At 40.8% G+C, this 23,492-nt stretch overlaps 1 protein-coding gene across 2 annotated transcripts in view; it reads left to right on the forward strand.

Moving 5' to 3' along the window:
* Nucleotides 1–455: 455 nt before the first annotated feature.
* The window catches only part of LOC126452252 (kelch-like protein 12), a 76,474-nt gene continuing 53,437 nt past the window's right edge, over nt 456–23,492 (forward strand). Inside the window, exons 1-5 of one of the 2 annotated variants that reach the window (XM_050091044.1) lie at nt 456–557; nt 639–868; nt 954–1,076; nt 6,375–6,676; nt 22,633–22,804. In XM_050091044.1, the coding sequence (XP_049947001.1) occupies nt 683–868; nt 954–1,076; nt 6,375–6,676; nt 22,633–22,804 (783 nt within the window). In that variant the 5' untranslated portion in view covers nt 456–557; nt 639–682. Of the gene's footprint in view, nt 869–953; nt 1,077–6,374; nt 6,677–22,632; nt 22,805–23,492 lie in introns of both variants that reach the window. The other variant, XM_050091043.1, reaches the window with a different exon arrangement.

The following is a 23,492-nucleotide window of genomic DNA, read 5'->3' on the forward strand; positions in this document are numbered from 1 at the left end:
GATTACTCTTACAGTGTAAAATTTTTCACACTATAATTTTTATTTACTTAATCACTGTAGAATATCTAGGCTTTTCTACAATTTGCTATTTATGATTGATACAATATAGAAAATAATATTTTTAATGCATTTTACCGGTACTTGCAAAGTATAAACTGGTTTTGCTGTAATTAGGACCTTCTTGTGTAACGCTTAATTGTGGTTTCTGCGCTATCGTAACGATGTGCGAGAGCTGAATGTTTAAGTATAATAAATTCGGCTCATTCCTTACATCTGGCTATTCGATATAACGTACTGTGAGTCACAGAATGTGATTTTCCGTTACCATTGAACCACGGTCGCCTGTAATAGAGGTGGCCATGATTGAACGCAGAGACCCAGAGAGATAGTTGATGTAAAGTCTCTGACAAGTCCGTGTTTTCACCGGTTTGTTGTACCCCGCATACCTTATATCTTTGAGCGTAAGTGGAGGGTGGGACATGCATCGAATAAAATGAGAGGAGTTGTGTTGATGTAATTTTCTTTTAGTTCTGCAGGCTGCCTTCTGCCAGACACAAGTAATGAATTAAGCTCACATTATTAATCGATATCAACAATCTATATTTGATGTCACTTTTATTTAAAGACAATGGTTACAGTGACAACAGTAGGACTCAGACAACGAATGTAGGCGTTCCACAGCATGTTATTAGTACCAATAGGCCAACCAGCCGTAGGAGGCGACGGTACTATTCCGACAAATCGTTTGCCTTACAATAATAGACAAAGGAAGCCCAGTTCTGACAGTGACAGTACGTCAACAGCTGACAATTCTGATGGACCAGGAGCAGACGAATACAAGTTCGTGGAAACCTCTCATTCTCAAGAGGTATAACCATTTGATTATGCTTATTTATTGAAAGCATGCAGCGATTTTGTTTCTATGGTGGAGTGACGTTTGTAATTGTGTCTAGGTACTTCTTGGTTTAAATGATTTAAGGAATGAGGGATATTTCTGCGACGTTAGCCTTTCAGTTGATGGTGTAAAGTTCCCAGCGCACAGAAATGTTTTGGCGTCGTTCAGTCCATATTTTAAGGTAAGCCGGCGTAACTTGTAGTTTGTATAAATAAGATTAGAAAATTTTATAAAAATAACCTACTGTAGTGTTTGTACACGTTGTTTGTTACTAGTTTGCAGTCGTATTGCGAACTTCTTGTTCCTGAGATGACAACATTTTCCTTTTTTTTCTCCCTTTATAACTTGCGTAGTTGTTTATTGGGCAGAATTGGCAGCCACTGATAACTATTATCAATGGATTCGATGTTAAGAAAGTAAAAATCGTTTTCCATAGATTAGATTAATTTTAATGGTGAAGGTAATCACGTAGTACGCAAATGGTACATTGTGATACAGGGTAAGTAAGTGTGTAATAAAATTTAACGTTGCGCTAAGTAGTTGTACATACAGAATACATTGTACATCAGGAAAGAGAATATATTGTAAAAGCAGAAAGAGCATAAAGGCATCTGTTCAAGTGGATTGATATTTATATTACAGTAACATTTACGTGGTAAATCATTTAAGCTACCTAAGAGCCAGTAATGTTTATATAGTATATCGCCAAGGCACAGATACAAGTATTTAGTGTACTTTCTGAAGGAACTTATGCATGCTATAAAAGAAGTGGAAAGTCAAATATCCCTCAGAAGATGGCTTGAGGCTTGGCAGGTCATTTATTGATTTAATTTCTAGGAGAGCTTAATATAAATAATGTTCTCGTAATCTAGGGTCCCTTTTTTTAAACAAAATTTAGGTTAAGCGTTCAGTGCCTATTTATGAAAATATTTTTGCTTGTTGTTGTTTGTGCGTGTGTGTGTGTGTGGGGGGGGGGGGGGGGGTGAATATTTTCATTTTATTGGATTAGATTTTACACTCCATATTTTTTCACTAAAAGTTATCATCATGGTGTGGGTTCCTGTAGTCATGTCCTAGTTCATGAACCACGGGCAACGTATGAGTGGCCAAGTAAGTGGTCCCGACAGTCGGGATACCAGTTACTTTGGAATAAGGCTGGGCATCTCTGACATATTCTGAGTCATGGTCACCTTTGTGCTCATACGGCAAAGACTACCAAATCCACCGGTTAGTCCCTCAGCCGTTAGGGGTAAAACCTAATGGGACTCAGGGCAAGTAAGGCTAGCAACCTGCTTCCCTGGTACTTTAAATATGATGCTGGCAACAATCAGAGCAAAACGCCTCGGACCTTTGGAGGTGACGGAGTCCCACCTCTAACTGACAAACCAGGGACTCCTAAGATACGACTTGGCAAACAAATGGTAATGAGATGGGGAGCTATTAATATCAATGGGGACTACTCTGGGAAGAAGGTAGAGCTGGCAGAGGCTGCAAGTAAAATGGGGCTGGACGTTTTAGCTGTTAGTGACATTCGGGTAAGGGGGTGAGAAAGAAGAGGAAGTGGGAGAATACAAGGTCTACCTGTCAGGAGTCAAAGCAGGAATAGCACAATGGGGTGTAGGGCTTTACATCAGGAAAGAAATGGAACCCAGCATTGTTGCAATAAGGTATGTAAACAAACGACTGATGTGGATAGATTTGACAGTGTCTAGCAAGAAAATTAGGATTGTGTCAGTATATTCACATTGTGAAGGGACAGATCAAGATAAGATGGATAGTTTTTGTGACGCACTCAGTGATGTAGTTGTTAGAGTAAAGGACAAGGACAGTGTTCTGCTCATGGGTGATTTTCACGCCAGGATTGGAAATCGAACAGAAGGGTATGAAAAGGTTATGGGTAAATTTGGAGAGGATATGGAGGCCAACAGGTACGGGAAACAACTCTTGGATTTCTGTGCCAGTATGGGCTTAGTAATCACAAACTCCTTTTTTAAACATAAGAACATTCACCGGTATACTTGGGAAAGCACGGGAACCAGATCTGTCATTGACTATATAATAACAGATCAGGAACTCAGGAAGGCTGTGAGGGACACACGTGTATTCAGGGGGTTCTTTGATGACACTGATCATTATTTAATCTGCAGTGAAATTGGGATTGTGAGGCCGAAAGTGCAGGAGGTCAGGGCCGTATGTAGGAGGATAAGAGTGGAGAAACTTCAGGGTAAGGAAATCATGCACAAGTACATAACAGCGATCTCAGAAAGGTACCGGTTAGTTGATTGTAGTCAATTACAGTCATTGGAAAAGGAATGGACAAGGTACAGGGACACAGTACTAGAAGTGGCTAAAGAATGTCTTGGAACAGTAGTGTGTAAAAGTAGGATGAAGCAAACAGCTTGGTGGAATGATACAGTCAAGGCAGCCTGTAAAAGGAAAAAGAAGGCGTATCAAAAATGGCTACATACTAGAACTCAGGTAGACAGAGAAAGTTATGTTGAAGAAAAAACCAAAGCGAAACAGATAATTGCAGCATCCAAGTAGAAATCTTGGGAAGGCTTTGGAAAAAGGTTGGAGACTTTGGGTCAAGCTGCTGGAAAACCATTCTGGAGTGTAATTAGCAGTCTTCGAAAGGGAGGTAAGAAGGAAATGACAAGTATTTTGGACAGGTCAGGAAAACTGCTGGTGAATCCTGTGGATGCCTTGGGCAGATGGAGGGAATATTTTGAAGAGTTGCTCAATGTAGGTGAAAATGCGATCAGTAATGTTTCAGATTTTGAGGTAGAATGGGATAGGAATGATGATGGAAATAGGATCACATTTGAGGAAGTGGAAAAAATGGTCAATAGATTACAGTGCAATAAAGCGGCTGGGGTGGATGAAATTAAGTCGGAACTCATCAAATACAGTGGAATGTCAGGTCTTAAATGGCTACACAGGATAATTGAAATGGCCTGGGAGTCAGGACAGGTTCCATTAGACTGGACAAAAGCAGTAATCACACATGGAAACAGAAAAGATTGTAACAACTACAGAGGTATCTCTTTAATCAGCGTTGTGGGTAAAATCTTCTCAGGTATTGTTGAAAGGAAAGTGCGAGTATTAGTTGAGGACCAATTGGATGAAAATCAGTGTGGGTTTAGGCCTCTAAGAGGTTATCAGGACCAGATCTTTAGCTTACGGCAAATAATGGAGAAGTGTTATGATTGGAACAGGGAATTGTATCTATGCTTTATAGATCTAGAAAAGGCATATGACCGGGTTCCTAGGAGGAAGTTATTGTCTGTTCTACAAGATTATGGAATAGGAGGCAAACTTATGCAAGCAATTAAAGGTCTTTACATGGATAGTCAGGCAGCAGTTAGAGTTGACGGTAAATTGAGTTCATGGTTCAGAGTAGTTTCAGGGGTAAGACAAGCTGCAACCTGTCTCCACTGTTGTTCATATTATTTATGGATCATATGTTGAAAACAATAGACTGGCTGGGTGAGATTAAGATATGTGAACACAAAATAAGCAGTCTTGCATATGCGGATGACTTAGTTGTGATGGCAGATTCGATTGAAAGTTTGCAAAGTAATATTTCAGAGCTAGATCAGAAATGTAAGGACTATGGTATGAAGATTAGCATCTCCAAAACGAAAGTAATGTCAGTGGGAAAGAAATATAAACGGATTGAGTGCCAAATAGGAGGAACAAAGTTAGAACAGGTGGACGGTTTCAAGTACTTAGGATGCATATTCTCACAGGATGGCAACATAGTGAAAGAACTGGAAGCGAGGTGTAGCAAAGCTAATGCAGTGAGCGCTCAGCTACGATCTACTCTCTTCTGCAAGAAGGAAGTCAGTACCAAGACTAAGTTATCTGTGCACCGTTCAATCTTTCGACCAACTTTGTTGTATGGGAGCGAAAGCTGGATGGATTCAGGTTACCTTATCAACAAGGTTGAGGTTACGGATATGAAAGTAGCTAGGATGATTGCAGGTACTAGTAGATGGGAACAATGGCAGGAGGGTGTCCACAATGAGGAAATCAAAGAAAAACTGGGAATGAACGCCATAGATGTAGCAGTCAGGGCGAACAGGCTTAGATGGTGGGGTCATGTTACACGCATGGGAGAAGCAAGGTTACCCAAGAGACTCATGGATTCAGCAGTAGAGGGTAGGAGGGGGGGGGGGGGCAGACCGAGGAGAAGGTACCTGGATTCGGTTAAGAATGATTTTGAAGTAATAGGTTTAACATCAGAAGAGGCACCAATGTTAGCACTGAATAGGGGATCATGGAGGAACTGTATAGGGGGGGCTATGCTCCAGACTGAACGCTGAAAGGCATAATCAGTCTTAAATGATGATGATGATGATGATGATGATGATGATGATGAGTTATCATACAGTGCAAATAGATACATGGAAGTGAGAGGATATCCACATTTTTAAAGAGTGGTCTATAAGCTGTGTGTGAGTAAATACAGGCAAGTACCATCAAATATTTGATGCTTTGTTTCAGTAATCTGATTGATGTGTTCTTGTTTCATGTTAGTAGTTTACAAAGAAGGGTATGTCTCAACCCAGACTTCAAAAGCTTTCTTTCACTCTCTGCAGTTGGGTATCCAGGATTGTTGGGAGGATGTAGAAGGTTGGTGTGCAGAGTGTCATAGGGGTGAGGAGGAAGCAGATTCAGGGGGTGTTATGGGAAGGGCCTAAGGCTTTCAGCTGGGATTGGAGGCTATGTTGGACATCTGGGATGGGATCACTCTGGCAAAGTTTGTAGGTGGAGTCAAACAATTGGCAGAGGGCTTTCTCCAGGTAGTCACTGAGATTCAGCACAACATTTGGGAAACCTTTGTCTGCAGGTTCGATCATTAGGTCACGATCCGTTTTGAGGCTATGTGTGGCTGTCCTTTCTTCTGGTGAAAGGTTGGTGTTCTTAGGAAGGGATCTGAGGAAGGATGGTGAGACCAGTTTGGAATTCCTAGAAGGTGACCAGCATTTGGTTAAGTGGACCCCCCCCCCCACACACACATACACACACAATGTGCTAGAAAATATTGTGTGTCTTGTTGCTAATATATTGGAGTTTGACTAAATTAGAAACTTCGTTCAGCAACTCTTACTCCATTAAGAGTATCTTCACAAAAACTCTTAAAATTGTTTAGGATTATTTTACAATTAATATTAGTATTGTGACATAATAATATTTCATAATTTTAAGCCATTTCGTTGTATTGTGCTTAAATGATCCTAAGTTTTCTTTCCACATCCCGGAAACTACTCTCTGCAGGACCCATGGAACATGATTCATGTAGTGTAATGCAAAGGTAGACCCAGTGCAAGAGATGGTATTGATTCCATTTTAATAAGTGGAAGATGAACTAGTTTGGTGAACAAATTAAGTTTTGCATTTAGTCCACATGAAATGTGTGGAGTAGATTTTTCCTTCTTGTATTGTTGATGTACTATTGAGAGATTTATTTATGCAGGCTATGTTTACCACAACACTGGCAGAGTCAAAGCAGTCTGTTGTGGTGGTGAATGGTGTGGAGCCATCCACAATGGCACTGCTGCTGGACTACGCATACACTAGCTCTGTCACAGTCACACGCAACAACGTCCAGTCTCTGCTCGCCGCTGCCAACTTGCTCCAGGTCCTCCCAGTCCGTGACGCTGCATGTCAGTATCTTGAAAGCCACATGGACACAACGAACTGTGTAGGAATACACTGCTTTGCAGAAACTCATGCATGCACAGAGCTGCAAGAAAAAGCTTACAACTATACGCTCAAGTAAGTGCTGTGGATTCCCTCAAAGCCAGTTTAGTGTTTCAGTGGGAAACGTGAAAGTTAAATTGCATGTCAGAGATATTAAATTATATGCTGCCATTTGTTGTACTGCTCTCTTCCACGAATTGCTGTGAAGTGTGCAGTGGATTTTTTTATTGTATCGTTTTTCTCATTTTGTTCACGGATGGAGTTGGGGGCAGACTGACTGCTTTTGTGATTCTACAAACTGGATTAAGTCCAATCCAGATGGTATATAGCATCCCCTTTCGATGCAGTCCCAAAATGATTTCCATGGCAATTGATGGCAAATCGACTGTTTACCTATTACCTTTATTAATATCTACATTATGTACATTATGTGCTAGCAAATCATAGATTCAGTAAGAGAACTTTTCAATAGTGTTTATTGTAATTAAATTGCATATTATTAATTCTTATCCTGTTTTGCTGGTGTTAATAAATTCTCTCTCTCTCTCTGCTCCTCCCCTCCTTCCCCTCCCTCCATCCCTTTTCTTTCTCTTTATTTTAATTTTTAGTAAGTTCCCAGACAAAACAGTACATAAAATAAGGAAAAGGCAACAACTCACCTACAGCAGATCAATGCATGTTGCAAGTTAACATGTAACAGAAAACAGCATTCACACTAGCTCTTTTTCCATCAATAGTGCGTGCGTGCGCGCGCGCGCGCCCACACACACACACACACACACACACACACACACACACACACACACACACACAATGGCCTTGCTGTGTTTGCTGTTACATATTACCATGCAGCATGTGTTGATATGCTTCAGGTACGTGTTTGCCTTTCCCTTATTTTATGTAATCTTTTTCATTTTAATTGCGATACAACTATGTTCACTGTGCTTATTTGTCACTATTTTGTATTCATTTTTCGCTATTGATTTAGTATTTCAGAGGAATGACAGCTCATCCTTCTTACTGGACTTCATTACCTTCATTAATATTTCATAGTTTCTAACGAATACCTTTCTATTCTTTCATGTATGAGCCTCTTCACAAAACTACTCCCATTGCCCATGCTTATGACTCATTATTTTTCAGCTATTTTGAGAGGAATAGTTGTGATGTAGTACTCATTGTAATTTTGTGTATGCCAATATACTTATCCTGTAATGTTATTTGTGAGAAATCAGTTGCTTACAAATTAACTGTTGTACACAAGCCAACAATGAAAGATATAAAAATAAATTTCTTTGTTAATGGTGAAAAGTTCATAGACAGGGATTGTTTTTGTAGTACTTATTTAGTTATAAACTGATTTTACTCAAAAGAAATAACTGTCAGGCACATCTAATATACTTTCGCAAATATCTTAGTATGTAAGCATTGTTGTTTTCATTTCTCTTTATCCAGCTTTTCAATAAAGAGGGAGGAGGTTGTGGGATATATGTCGACACTGTAATTCTTACCTCCTCCACTCTTTGATTTGGTATTTTTGTGTATTTACACCATTCCACTATAATTCAAGAATGAGCTGCTAATAAGTAAGTAAAAATTTAGTTGCAACGTACTTTGAAACATAATGCTAATTGATACACTGAAGAGCTGTCGGTGTGACACTACTTGACAACTGTTAGACTCTGTGCAGTTTATGTTTTGGGTTTTTGAGGTTTGGTGATTTCATAAGCTAAAAACTGACTTCCAACAAAATATGTATTGGTGGAATAATGAAAGTCTATTTTCCACCTTAACTCTTTTGCTGTTACGTGTATTGCATGCCAGTTATTACCAGATTCTTTTTCTTTTATCGCTGTCATTTGCCAGCATGAGATGCATGGCAGCATTCCCACAGGCTTTATTGTTTAAAGGGATGATTATTTTTCATAAAGAGACTACTTGGCAAAAAGTTTGCCCTTGTTATTGATTTTGTGTGAAATATTTGAAATCGAGAAGAAACTTGAATAGTAATACCATAGTCTTTTATATTCTCATAGAGAATTTTGTTATCGAAGTTTATGGAATGGCATTGGAGGTTTCCGCAATCTTTAGAGAGATCATCTTCTTTGCTTGTGTGGTCACCACCACTCTAGATTAACTTGAACTTGCTTCAGTTTCAGTGGGAAATTGGTTCTGGGAATTTTGTTGCCAACAGTTAATTTATAAAATAATTCTTTCTTCAGGGGCAGATAGATCCACCTCTTCTTGTTCTTCTTACATGAAGTCCTATGTAGTGCCATGGATTGCATTTTCTTCTCCTACCAAAACCTTGTTATCCTTTCTACTCCCCCGCCCCCCTCTCCCACCTCTCCCTCTTTACCTATATCTTTTCTGTTGTTAAGTAACATATTTCTTGGTGTCTGCTTGCTTCTCGTTTTACATCCCTTGCATGCTGATAGCTAATTCTGATGAATCCTTCTTGAGTTCAACGTTCTTAGTTCGTATGTTTCCTCTTGATCTACCCATTGTTTACCACACACTTTCAGTTACTCCATCCATATTCAGCCCCATAACAAGCCCCACATATCTTTCCCTTTTCAGTCTGATTGCTCCTAGTGTTGTCCTCGTGCTCCTGTACAGTTCTTCCCTAGGTCTTCGCATCCATCCGTCACCTCCTGTTTCAGGGCACAGTATTTTCCTCAGAATTTTCGTAGGTGTTCTGCACCATGTCATCCTATTGTTGTAGGCCCAGTCACACACAACACTGTATTCCTCACCATTGACTTGCAATATTGAATATTTGTGTGAGTAGATACTTGTATGTTCATTTTACTCTATAAATCACTGTTGACTTCATTTTGGTCCTTTGTATTAATGACTAATTGTCTTTCTACCTGTTATATATTCTCACAGGCATTCAAATTTATCTACTTTTGCAGTGTGCCTTGTGGTGTTTATCAATCCACAGTAGTATTCTGTCTTTGCCTTCTGTAGGCAATCCTCAGTCTCACCATTTCGGAAATCTTTCTTAGGTTGTAGAGTTCTTTGTTTATGTCTTGTGCTGTCTCACTGTTATTTTGTCCACTAGGGTTAGGCAGCCCACTTTGGAGCCCTGTTGTCCATATTTTTTCCCCACATCTCTCTTTTTGGTATTCTCATTTCCTTGTTTGTTGCTCTCCACTCTCAGGCAGTTTTTATGAATTACCCTTGTCTTTATATCTGTCAAGATTTTTGTTATTAGTTTTCACATGTAGCCCTATGTTCTTCAGGGTCATCCCAAATGTGTCTTGACAGTGATGTATGCCTTCATGTAGTGCGTGAAGCTTACTATTTGTTGTCTTTCTTGTCTTTAAGGCCTGTGTGTTTTGAGTTGTTTCGGGGTAAAGATCCATTCTATGCATCTTCTGCTAATCCTAAAGTTGGCTTGATAGTCTCTAGCTGTACTTTGTTTGCTCTTCTTCTCTTTCTCAAGAGGAGATGTAACAGCACCTTATAGCTAGTCTCTAGTAGCGAAATTCTTCTGTAGTTGTTTGCGTACCTCTTGTCCACCTTTAATGCACTTGCACTGTCGTTGCTTCTTTGGATCATGCTACTAACTTCTTTGTCCCCCCAAATTGGGCAGATAACCTCACCTCAGATGTCATTCCATCTTATTCTATAGCCTCTCTTTAGGTCTATTATGGCCTATACGACTTCATCCCAGATTAGATGATGTGCCCCCCCCCCTCTCCCCCCCCCCCCTCTCTCTCTCTCTCTCTCTCTCTCTCTCTCTCTCTCTCTCTCTCTCTCTCTCTCTCTCTCTCTCTGCTGTATCCAGCTACAGTTCCAGTAGTCTCTAGGTGGTTCACAGTTAAACAGTATGTGAAAGTGCTCTGCAAGTCTACAGTTCTCCTATTCACGTTTCTTACATACAGTTAGTTCTCTGTCTGTATCCTGTCAGTTTTATAAGATTCCTCCCAAAAATCCTGTTACTTTTTAAAAGTTTCCTTCAATCTTGTCCATTTCCTGCTTCACCCACTTCATTCTGGTCCATCTTATTGTTGTCACTACATCCTTCCTCACTCCTAGGAAAATGCCTATTTTTTCCAGACTTGCCTGTGATTTGCATCTGTTTCCTTGCAATCCTTTTTAAGTTTTTCTTCGGCTATTGAACTTGAAATTTTAAGAGTTTTGTCACGTAATTCCAAGAATTTGTTGTCTTTGGTGCTGCACTTCGGTTTCTTATATAACTTTACATCTAAATTTATGTATACATTCTGCAAATCACTGTGAAGTGTATGTCTGAGGGTATTTTCCATTGTCCCAATTATTAGGATTTTCTCTCTTTCTATTCACACACGGATTGCGGAAAGAATGATTGCTTAAATGCCTCTGTGTGTGCTGTAATTAATAATGTTTCTGTGATCCCTAAGGGAGCAATATGTAGGAGCTTGCACGGAGGTGACAAGTCATGGGACACCTCTTTTTGCGCGGCATAATGCAGCAGCAGTTCGACATGGTGTCGACTCAGAAAGTTGTTGGAAGTCCCATTCAGAAATATTGAGCCATGCTACCTCTATTGCCATCTGTAATTGTGAATACGTTGCCGGTGCAGAATGTTGTGCATGAACTGACCTCAGTGATGCTCCATAAATAGTTGATAGGATTCTTGTTGGGCGATCTGGGTGGCCAGATCATTTGCTCAAATTGCCAAGAATGTTCTTCTAACCAATCACAAACAATTGTGGTCTCATAAAAATTCTATGATTGTGCGAAACATGAAGTCCATGAATGGCTGCAAATGGTCTCCATGTAGCCAAACATAATGATTTCCAGTCAGTTGGACCAGGAGACCCAGTCCATCCCATATAAACATTGCCCCCATCATTATGGAGCCACCACCAGCATTCACAGTGCCTTGTTGACAACTTGGTAGGGTTCAAATGTGGCAGAGGACCCATCAGCTGTTGCCAGCTGAAAAATGGACTCATCTGACCAGGCCACAGTTTTCCAATCGTCTTATGTCCAACTGATACGGTCACAAACTCAGGAGAGGCACTGCAGGCAATCTCGTGCTGTTAGCAAAGGCAGTCGTGTCGGCTGTCTTGTTACCCCAGCCGAGTGATGCCAAATTTCACAGCACTGTCCTAACAGATATGTTCATATGTCCCACATTGATTTCTGTGGTTGGTTCACACAGTGTTGGTTGTCTGTTAGCATTGAGAGCTCTGTGCAAATGCTGCTGCTTTGGTCTTTAAGTCGGCCACTGCATTGTCCGTAATGAGTGGTAATGCCTGAAATTTGTTGTTCTCAGCACACTCTTAACTATGTGAATCACGAAATATTGAATTCCCTAATGATTTTTGAAACAGAATGTCCCAAGTTTACTAGCCTCAACTACCATTCTGTGTTCAAACTCTGTTAATTCGCATCATGTGTGCATGATCATGTTGAACACCTTTCACATGAATCTCCTGAGTACAAATGACAGCTTTGCCAATGCACTGCCATTTTTTACCTTGTGTACATGTACTACCACCATTTGCATATGTGCATATCACTATCCCATGATTTTTGTCATGTCCGTGCTGCTTCGTAGATTAATCACTTAAATATGTATGTAGTTCCAACATTTTGATGGGAAAGCACCGTCAACTTAGATTTCATAATATCTTATTTAAAATTTTTGTCAAAGTCACATGTGATTTATACTGGTGACTAGTTTCTAATGTAGCTGTTCGTTTTCAACCCAGATCTGCACTGAAGTGCTTGTCAAAGTAAAACCTTGCTAACATACTTGGGTAACATAACACAATCTTATGACAGATAGTGTAGTAATCACACTGCAGCTTGATACTTTGTGCACTGTTTCATCTTTTGAAAGTATCATGGTGTAATATGTTTATCACAATATCTGTTGTAAGACTGTGTTGTTACCAATGTATGTCAGTGAGGTTTTACTTAGATAAGAATTTCAGTGCAAGTCTGATTTAAAAAGAAATGGCTACATTCAAAACTAATTACCAGCATAAAGCACTACACACAACTGTGACAGAAATTTTAAATAAAGAGTTACCATCACTTAAAGTTGGTTCTAGAAACTTTCTTAGTAGGTTTTCACAGGATAGTTTACATCTATCTTCAAGATTCTGCCAGTTCAGTTCTTTTAGCAGCTTCATGAGACTCTTTCACAAGTCAAACAAACCTATGACCATCTGTGCCACTGCTCTTTGTATATGTTCAATATCCCCTGTTAGTCCTGTTTGGTACAGGTCCCTGGATCTAGGATGGGTCGCACCAGTGTTTCGTGTGCAGTCTCCTTTGTAGATTCATTGCATTTTCCTAGTATTCTACCAATAAACCACAGTCTGCCACCTTCCCTACCTACATCTGAGGCTATATGATTGTCCCGTTTCATAACCTCCAAATTGTTACACACAGGTATTTATATTAATTAACCAATTCAAACAGTGATTCTTTGATATTATATCTATAGGATACGACATTTTTTTTCATTGTGTGAACTGTACAGTTTTATGTTTCCAAACATTTGAAGTAAGTTGTCTATCTTGGCATCACTTTGAAATCTTATCAGGATCTGACTGAATATTTATGTGGCTTCTCACAGACAATACTCAGTTGTAGATAGCTGAATTATATGTGAAAAGTCTGAGGTTACTGTTAATATTGCAAGTGAGGTCATAAATATACAACACTGACAGGAAGGGTCCCAACACAATTCCCTGGGGTGCACCCAAAATTGCTTCAACACCTGTCTGTTTTTCTCCATTCAAGATGACATGCTGAATCCTCTGCACCAAAAAATCATCAGTCCAGTCCCAAATCTGAGTTGATACCCCATATGAACTCGTACCAGTAATAAACATATGTGATACTGAGTCAAATGTACTATGGAAATCAAGCACTGCATCTGTCTGACTGCCTTGGTCCATGATTTTCAGTATGTCATGTGAAAAAAGTAAAAGTTGGGTTTGCATGATCTGTGTTCCCAGTATCCATGCAGATTAGTGTAGAGTAGATAATGTTGTCCAAGATTATACAACAGATGAAAATCAGTGAGATAGGCTTGTAGTTTTGTGGATCACTTCTGCTACGCTTCTTGTAGACAGGTGTGACCTTTGCTTTTTCCAACTGGGTACAGTCCTTTGTTTGAAGGATGTGGAAAAGGTTATAATTAGAGTGGCTAATTCAGCTGCAGATTTGGTATAGAATCTGATAAGGATCCCATCAGACCATGAAGCTTCATTCAATTTTAACGATTTCAGCTGTTCCCCAATGCCATTGATGCTAATATCTATTTCACTCATTTCTTCTGTGGTATGAGAATTAAATTGGAACAGTTCTCTTGGGTTTACCTTTGTAAAGGATCATTTAAAAACAGGGTTAAGCATTTCTGTTTTTGCTTTGCTCCCACAATTTCAGTTCCTATCTACTCTGTGACTGCACACAAACTTTGATACCATGACAGCCTTTACAAATGACCGGAATTTCTTTATGCTGTAACTGAATTATCTGTCTTTTTGTTTTGTGAGAGATCCTTGGATAATATTTTGCTGGTAGTCACTGAAAGCTTCATGCATTGCTCTCTTGATAGCTAAACTTGTTTCATTCAACATCTCTCTTTCTACAGTCTTCTGCTTTTCATAGTTTCTGTTTGCTTAGGAATTTCTTTACAGTGACTGTGTACCAAGGAGGGTCTCTCCCATCATGAACTGTCATACTGGGTACATATATATCCAGTGCGTGGTCATCTGTTCTTTTAAACTTGAGCCGTACTTCCTTTACGTGCTCCTGTCTTGAGCTAAAAGTTCCAAGTTCCTCATTGAGGTATGGCACCACAGTTTCTTTATGTAGTTTATGAAACACACAAATCTTTGTACTTTCTGTAGCTATTCTTTGTGTTTTGGTAATCATAGTTGCTACAACTGCCCCATAGCCACTGGTACTAGCTTCAATGTGGATGTCTATTAGCTGCCATTAGGTTTAATATACACTCCTGGAAATGGAAAAAAGAACACATTGACACCGGTGTGTCAGACCCATCATACTTGCTCCGGACACTGCGAGAGGGCTGTACAAGCAATGATCACACGCACGGCACAGCGGACACACCAGGAACCGCGGTGTTGGCTGTCGAATGGCGCTAGCTGCGCAGCATTTGTGCACCGCCGCCGTCAGTGTCAGCCAGTTTGCCGTGGCATACGGAGCTCCATCGCAGTCTTTAACACTGGTAGCATGCCGCGACAGCGTGGACGTGAACCGTATGTGCAGTTGACGGACTTTGAGCGAGGGCGTATTGTGGGCATGCGAGAGGCCGGGTGGACGTACCGCCGAATTGCTCAACACGTGGGGCGTGAGGTCTCCACAGTACATCGATGTTGTCGCCAGTGGTCGGCGGAAGGTGCACGTGCCCGTCGACCTGGGACCGGACCGCAGCGACGCACGGATGCACGCCAAGACCGTAGGATCCTATGCAGTGCCGTAGGGGACCGCACCGCCACTTCCCAGCAAATTAGGGACACTGTTGCTCCTGGGGTATCGGCGAGGACCATTCGCAACCGTCTCCATGAAGCTGGGCTACGGTCCCGCACACCGTTAGGCCGTCTTCCGCTCACGCCCCAACATCGTGCAGCCCGCCTCCAGTGGTGTCGCGACAGGCGTGAATGGAGGGACGAATGGAGACGTGTCGTCTTCAGCGATGAGAGTCGCTTCTGCCTTGGTGCCAATGATGGTCGTATGCGTGTTTGGCGCCGTGCAGGTGAGCGCCACAATCAGGACTGCATACGACCGAGGCACACAGGGCCAACACCCGGCATCATGGTGTGGGGAGCGATCTCCTACACTGGCCGTACACCACTGGTGATCGTCGAGGGGACACTGAATAGTGCACGGTACATCCAAACCGTCATCGAACCCATCGTTCTACCATTCCTAGACCGGCAAGGGAACTTGCTGTTGCAACAGGACAATGCACGTCCGCATGTATCCCGTGCCACCCAACGTGCTCTAGAAGGTGTAAGTCAACTACCCTGGCCAGCAAGATCTCCGGATCTGTCCCCCATTGAGCATGTTTGGGACTGGATGAAGCGTCGTCTCAGGCGGTCTGCACGTCCAGCACGAACGCTGGTCCAACTGAGGCGCCAGGTGGAAATGGCATGGCAAGCCGTTCCACAGGACTACATCCAGCATCTCTACGATCGTCTCCATGGGAGAATAGCAGCCTGCATTGCTGCGAAAGGTGGATATACACTGTACTAGTGCCAACATTGTGCATGCTCTGTTGCCTGTGTGTATGTGCCTGTGGTTCTGTCAGTGTGATCATGTGATGTATCTGACCCCAGGAATGTGTCAATAAAGTTTCCCCTTCCTGGGACAATGAATTCACGGTGTTCTTATTTCAATTTCCAGGAGTGTATTTCCTTCATGAGTGGGGTTTTGAGCTATCTGTTCCAAGTAGTTTCCAGAGAAGATATTTAGTACCTGTTCCAAGTAGTTTCCAGAGAAGATATTTAGCACCATTTCATCAGATTTCTTCTCATGCCCATCACTAATAAACTGTAATTATCACTATTGATTGTTGGATGATTAAAGTCCCCTCTAGTGATTGTAGCATGGTTTGGGAACTAATGTACAAGCAAATGGAGGTTTTCGGTATAATGTTTTTGGCTACATCAGGAGTTGAGTCTGGTGGTAGATGGAAAAATCCAATTATAATTTTACCCCCTCCCCCACCCTCCTTCATATTGGGTCTTGCTCAATCAATCTTGCATGTAGCTTCAATTGTATTTTCATATGTTTATCTACTGTGACAAATACACAATCTGATTCCCAGTAGCCAGTCCTTTTGTAACACACTTAAATTTTCCCTAAAACTCTCACTGCTGTCAACCCTGGATTTCAAAAAGCTTCTGCACCTAGTGTTATGTGAGCGTCATTGCCTTTTAGGAGTGTTTAAAATCCGGATGCTTTATTACAAATAGTTTGACACTTAACCACTAGGATTTTAATATTCTCTCCTGTGTGGGGCATTTCTTTGGTTCTTACAGTTATACTTCTGGGTTTCCAACAGCTGTCATAATCTGGACTGGATGGAGAGTCACATAATCTAAAAAACCTTTGTGTGCACCCTCACAGTCAGCTCACATACCATTCTGTTTGCTGAGCAGCAGTAGTTTGACGTATGACGTGCAATTGGTATCAGAATTTCTCATTTTTTCACACTATTAGAGAACCCACAACCTGTTTGTGAATTTTTTATATTCTGCCAATATTTGATTTTAGATTCATTTTTTGACATCTATTTCCAGTGTTCTTGATATTGCCACAAGTACTTGCAAAATAATTGTATGTGGCAAGTCTGTTGCCTTAATATGGCTGTGGTTGTAGTAATGTACTTGCAATAACTTTTAAAAATATGCCCAGTTGTTGGCTTTTTAAAATATCCATTTGGCAGTACATTTCAGCACGTGAACTTATTGAAAAGTCTTCGTTGTGGAAGGAACACTTATTTTATATGCTGTATCCTCAAAGGGAAGCAAATTAAACATTAAACTATGCTTTATCTTTTCAATAATGAAGGCTTTCCAATACATAAATACTCATAAGCTTAAATGTACTTCAGAATGGATATTTTAAACAGCCAACAACTGGACATATTTTATACAGTCTGTATTTGGGTTTTCCCATGTTCTAGAAAAATGCATCATTTTTAGAACCAGTAAAAGTATGTCTTAAAGAAATGATTTAAAGAGAGACAGGGGTACATAAAGTAGATATGTAAACCAGTATTCATAGACATTTTTTGTCTTCTTTCCCTTAATCCAGGAACACCGAGCTAAAAACACAGATAACTCCTTGAACCTTGTCATTTTATCCACTATACAAGTAAGCTTGGATGTTAGTATTCTCACTAGTGCATATATGATTACAGTACTTTCTTCAGACATGCCATTAAAATTTTTGGAAAAAGAACAACTGAAAAAAGTCTGTAGCTATAAATTCATTAATGTATGTCGTTTGAAGTCCAATAGATTTACATCAGGTTTTCTTTCATGTAAATTTGTTGTCACTAAAGCCTCTCCATCTGGTATGCATCTAAAATGAGACTTTCATCTGTTTCTCTTTTGGTCAGTAATTATAATGAGTCTCACGAGAGTGGAGGATTTGCTTCACAAAATGAAAATGTACTGTAATAACTTGTTTTTATGTGGACAAGTTTGATTTCAAATACAATAAAAAAAAATCTTCTAAATCAGAATGGTTCTCTTGTACATACGTGAATGCACATGCACACTGTTGAAACTGTGCCACAGTATTGTTCTCACTACATCGTAGTTAAGAGTCTTTATTAGATGGTAGAGCTCATGTGCCTGCCAACCGAAGCACTTAGAGCATTCTTATTGCCATCTCTTGACTGTGAAGCATGATGCTGCTGTCTTTGTGCATCATAGGTGCAAGAAAATAATTTAATTGGGTAAAAAAATACTCACGAAATGGCAGAAGAACACACCCTCAATACTGTTGTGATTGGCAAGCTTTCAGAGCTAGTGGCTCCTTCGGGCAGAATAGTTGAAGGGGAAGGAAGAAGGGTGAAGGAAAAGGACTGTAAAGGTCTAGGAAAATGGGAAAGTTGTCCAGGTCAGGGGAGACTTAACGTATGGAATGAAAAGGATAAGTTCTTCATAGTCAGGTATGAGTGATTGTACGTATTATCATTAAATTTTTGTTGGCAGAGACAAACAAAGAAACAAGTGTGCTTGAGAGAGTTGCAGGAACTGTTAGCTATTATAACCATACAGTAAAGAGAATTAAGAATTTGGGGGTGGGGGGGAGGCATAGCTAAAAGTACTTCTCATGGATTCGGTACTTTAGGAAGGAGACTGAGAAAGGAGAAGAAAATTTTATATGTAGTTAATATTGATGAACAGGTTTTCAAGGGACTGACACACAGTTTCTATGCGACATGTTCTTCATTTTACATTGTGAGTGTCATAATAAAGGATGTTGTTTGTTATGCTACTTTTTGAGATTTCTTTCTGGGTGCCCATAGTTGGGCTAGTTTTGCTTTGGTTGAGCCTTTGTGTATGTGATTTTTTTTACTCTGGTGAGAAACAAGGTAGTTGAAACATCTATATTCATTGAATAATAGGTTGTACAGACATATCCTGTTAATGTAGTCGTTTACAGACTCTCTAGCTATAGCTTAAGTTATGAGAGATGAGTTTATGCATAGGCTTCAGCTGCAACCTGGGCCTCCCCTACTGTGTGGTGGCTGTTCTCAGTGACATCCCCCACCATTACCATTGTTCCTTTTCCTGCTGCATTGTCTGTGCAAGAATGCACCAAGTTATTCTAGCGGAAGTAATTGATATGATCTCAACTTTAGCACCAGTGGCACAACTTGGTTGACAGATGGTCTCGCACATAGCAGCAAAAGAGTTCAATAAATTTCTATATAAAAAATCTAAAAACAAAGATGATGTGACTTACCAAACGAAAGCACTGGCACGTCGAAAGACACACAAGCATACACACAAAATTCAAGCTTTCGCAACAAACTGTTGCCTCATCAGGAAAGAAGGAAGGACAGGGAAAGACGAAAGGATGTGGGTTTTAAGGGAGATGGTAAGGGGTCATTCCAATCCCGGGAGCGGAAAGACTTACCTCAGGGGGAAAACAGGACGGGTATACACTCGGGCACACACACACATATCCATCCACACATATACAGACGAGCTTGTCTGTATATATGTGTGGATAGATATGTGTGTGTGCGAGTGTATACCCGTCCTTTTTTCCCCCTAAGGTAAGTCTTTCCGCTCCCGGGATTGGAATGACTCCTTACCCTCTCCCTTAAAACCCACATCCTTTCGTCTTTCCCTCACCTTCCCTCTTTCCTGATGAAGCAACCGTTGGTTGCGAAAGCTTGAATTTTGTGTGTATGTTTGTGTGTCTATCGACCTGCCAGCGCTTTCGTTTGGTAAGTCACATCTTCTTTTTATATATATATAAAGTGCTGGCAGGTCGATAGACACACAAACATACACACAAAATTCAAGCTTTCGTAACAAACGGTTGCTTCATCAGGAAAGAGGGAAGGAGAGGGAAAGACGAAAGGATGTGGGTTTTAAGGGAAAGGGTAAGGAGTCATTCCAATCCCGGGAGTGGAAAGATTTACCTTAGGGGGGAAAAAGGACAGGTATACACTCGCGCACACACACCCATATCCAACCGCACATACACAGACACAAGCAGACATTTGTAAAGGCAAAGAGTTTCGGCAGAGATGTCAGTCGAGGCAGAAGTACAGAGGCAAAGATGCTGTTGAATGACAGGTGAGGTATGAGCGGCGGCAACTTGAAATTAGCGGAGGTTGAGGCCTGGCGGATAACGAGAAGAGAGGATATACTGAAGGGCAAGTTCCCGTCTCTGGAGTTCTGACAGGTTGGTGTTAGTTGGAAGTAAGCAGATAACCTGGACGGTGTAACACTGTGCCAAGATGTGCTGGCCGTGCACCAAGGCATGTTTAGCCACAGGGTGATCCTCATTACCAACAAACACTGTCTGCCTGTGTCCATTCATGGGAATGGACAGTTTGCTGCTGGTCATTCCCACATAGAAAGCTTCACGGTGTAGGCAGGTCAGTTGGTAAATCACGTGGGTGCTTTCACACGTGGCTCTGTCTTTGATTGTGTACACCTTCCGGGTTACAGGACTGGAGTAGGTGGTGGTGGGAGGGTGCATGGGACAGGTTTTACACCGGGGGCGGTTACAAGGGTAGGAGCCAGAGGGTAGGGAAGGTGGTTTGGGGATTTCATAGGGATGAACTAAGAGATTATGAAGGTTAGAGGTGGACGGCGGAGAGACACCCTCAGAGAGAGAGAGAGAGAGAGAGAGAGAGAGAGAGAGAGAGAGAGAGAGACTGTGTGTGTGTGTGTGTGTGTGTGTGTGTGTGTGTTTGTTTTACAAAATTTCCATCAGTTGAATTTTGCCTGTGGCGTACCTTCCATGGGATGGTATTCCTTGTCTTGTTTCTTAATAAGAAGAGAAGTAATTGTCAGTGTCATAGATTCAGCGTCTAGGGCTCAGTTGTTCTCTTCCTTTTTGTCTGTTTCTAATGAAAAAATAATTGTGCTGTGTTGGTAAAAGACTCAACATTTAAAAATAGAAGTTGGGAAGTAGGAAAGAGTTACTAGCAGACTGAAGCTTTTTAGTTGTACAATGAAATTGGTATGACCCCCAATTAGTTTCATGGGGAAAAGTAAGAGTCTGTGTGCAAGTCTACCTCTACATAAATATTCTGCAAATCACAGTGAAGTCAGGTCATAATCAGGTGGTAAGTTTTAATCTCTGTGCCAAGTATCATATATTATCTCAATGTACTACACTTGCAATTTTCTCACCGGCTCACAGATCTATGCAAAATTTTGTGTATCTGTACGGGGAATGCTGCATAACAGAAAACTGAAAGCGAGGCAGTATTACCTCTACTCAATGTTGATACTGATCTCTGCTTACTCTTCTTGACTATCAAGGCACTGGCAAAAGATTGTAACAACAGTCATGTCCCCTATTACTCAGGAAAGCCAAAAGAGGTGGTATGAGGAGGGGAGGAATATTGTGATCGTTGGTATTCTACGTAAACATTCATTTATTTCACATGAATAATCATTCCTGAAAAATGCTTGATACTGTCTACTTAGTTGGACTTTTAAGAATGGTAGATTACTTGATCTCATTAAAATGGGGTACGGGCTATAACTTACCAGTACGAATATTGTTTGAAAAAGTACTTGTGCCACTGTTTTAGGAGGGTATCCCTTATGCCATCTTAGCGTATCATTGAGCGTGGAAATTGTGACCTATAAGGGGCATGACTGCAAAACAATTTCTTACCTGTTAGTAGCATGTTCAGATCATGCCCCACCTGATTGGTGAGCTGTGGGGAGTTGACAGTGGAGTTCGGTATTTTGGCGTGGGAGACTTCATTTGTTAATGATTGGCTCTGTTCTTCCCTCCCAGTGCTTGGCTCTAGTACTAAGTAAACTTTTCAGCCCTTTGTTGATTTTACATTCCTTTCTGTATCATATTTTCCTGTGTTTAATCATAGGTCCAAAATCTCTTCCTAGTGGAGGAAATCGTTTACAGCAATACTTCATTGTACATCATGATCGTACTGGTACAGAAGAGAAATAGGTAGCACTGACTGGTTACAAGGTGAACTCATCCTTTCCTACAGGTGTAGAGGCAGAGCAACTACATGTTATCTTTGTCTCCAGCTTGTATCTTTCCACCAGGGGCCTGCAGAAAAAGGTCCAATATGCTAAGCTGTCCTGCAGATTTCCACATTGTCCCTTTATTCATTAAGCCCATCCTTCCAAATTGGACACTGAAAGTTTGTCAGTGGGTTTTATCCATCAACATGGTTATCTTTGTGAGGATTTCAATTAACCTTTCACGTTAGCTTCATATTTTAATCACTTGTCTTTAAGGTATATGACTCAAAGGTTAACTACTTAAGTGTTGGACTAAACATAGAGAGATTTGATCTTTAGTCAATCCTAGCACTTTTTCCTTGCTTGTGTCATTCACCTGTGGCAGCAATTTGTTAATGTGATAAAGGCCAAATAGCATCAGGGTTTAGAATCCGTGCTGAACAGTATGTGCACTTAGAATGGGCTGTGTCAGTCAATTCAAAGTTCAGCTGAAGACAAAAGTATACCATCTCCTCCAAAAGGACCATGCCTAGCAAAGGACCGTAATGTTCAAACCAACCTCTGGGTCGAGGACAGCATTACTTGGTATAAAGTTAATCACAGTTTGAGTGTAAACATGGATGTTAGATAGGTTTGATGCACACTACAGAGTGTATGATTAATTCTGAGTGTAACACCACAGCTGTATTTGAGAAAGTTGTCTGAATGTTTTTACTTCTGTAGAATGAATATGTGACTTTCCTGGGCTTCATGGTAAAACATTGTGTCGAGTTTGGTGTTAAGGCGTCAAGAAAATATGAATACTGTAGTAATAATTTAATATGTTCTTCCTGACAGAAATTTTCGTGAGGTCAGTCGTAGTGAAGAATTTCTAAACCTCTCTGCAGCAAAACTGGTGGAATTTGTGAGCAGTGACAACCTTGAAGTGGAGGGAGAAGACACTGTGTTCCAGGCGATCATGCGGTGGTTCAACCATAGTCCAGAGCTCAGGAGGCAGGAGTTTCATAAGGTCTGTAATGCTCTGAAATATTTATCCAGAAATTATATAATTCTGTTTGCAAAACAAATAACTCTGGTACATAGTACTTGCGTGTGATCCATGAAACTTGTACTATTTACTTTTACACAACATTTGTAACATGCTTTGGGTCTTCACAAAGCTGTAATGGCTTTTATTGGCAATTGGTAGATACTGCAGTTAAAGGTCTGTCTCATAACTTGTGCTGTACAGTATTAGGAATGCAACTCCGTTTGGTTCTATGATAATTTATTAGACAAGAGTATGCGTGCCCACCCACCCACTCACACCCACACCCACCTTTTGTTAAACGTAATATGTGAGTTTTCCTCTCCTGTGCCAAATTCTTCATTTCAGAGAAGCACTTACATCCAGTGCCCTCATTTATTTGTTGGAAATATTCCAGTCGCTGTTACCATCTGCAACTCCCTTGATAACTGTGGAACTTATACCTTGATGCAAGACATGTCTCATTACTCCATCTCTTCTTGTCAATGTTATTGACACGTTCTCCTCTTGTCGATCTGCAGAGAACCACCTCATTTCTTATCAGCCCACCTAATTTCGAATACCCTTCCATAACACCACATCTCTATCACTTAGATTCTCTTTTCCAGTGTCCTGTACATAAACATATTAAGTAGTGAGACAGTTTGCTGTTTTCCATTGCTTTCTATCT

The sequence above is a fragment of the Schistocerca serialis genome, unplaced genomic scaffold, assembly GCF_023864345.2.
Source record: "Schistocerca serialis cubense isolate TAMUIC-IGC-003099 unplaced genomic scaffold, iqSchSeri2.2 HiC_scaffold_843, whole genome shotgun sequence".
Lineage (NCBI taxonomy): Eukaryota > Metazoa > Arthropoda > Insecta > Orthoptera > Acrididae > Schistocerca > Schistocerca serialis.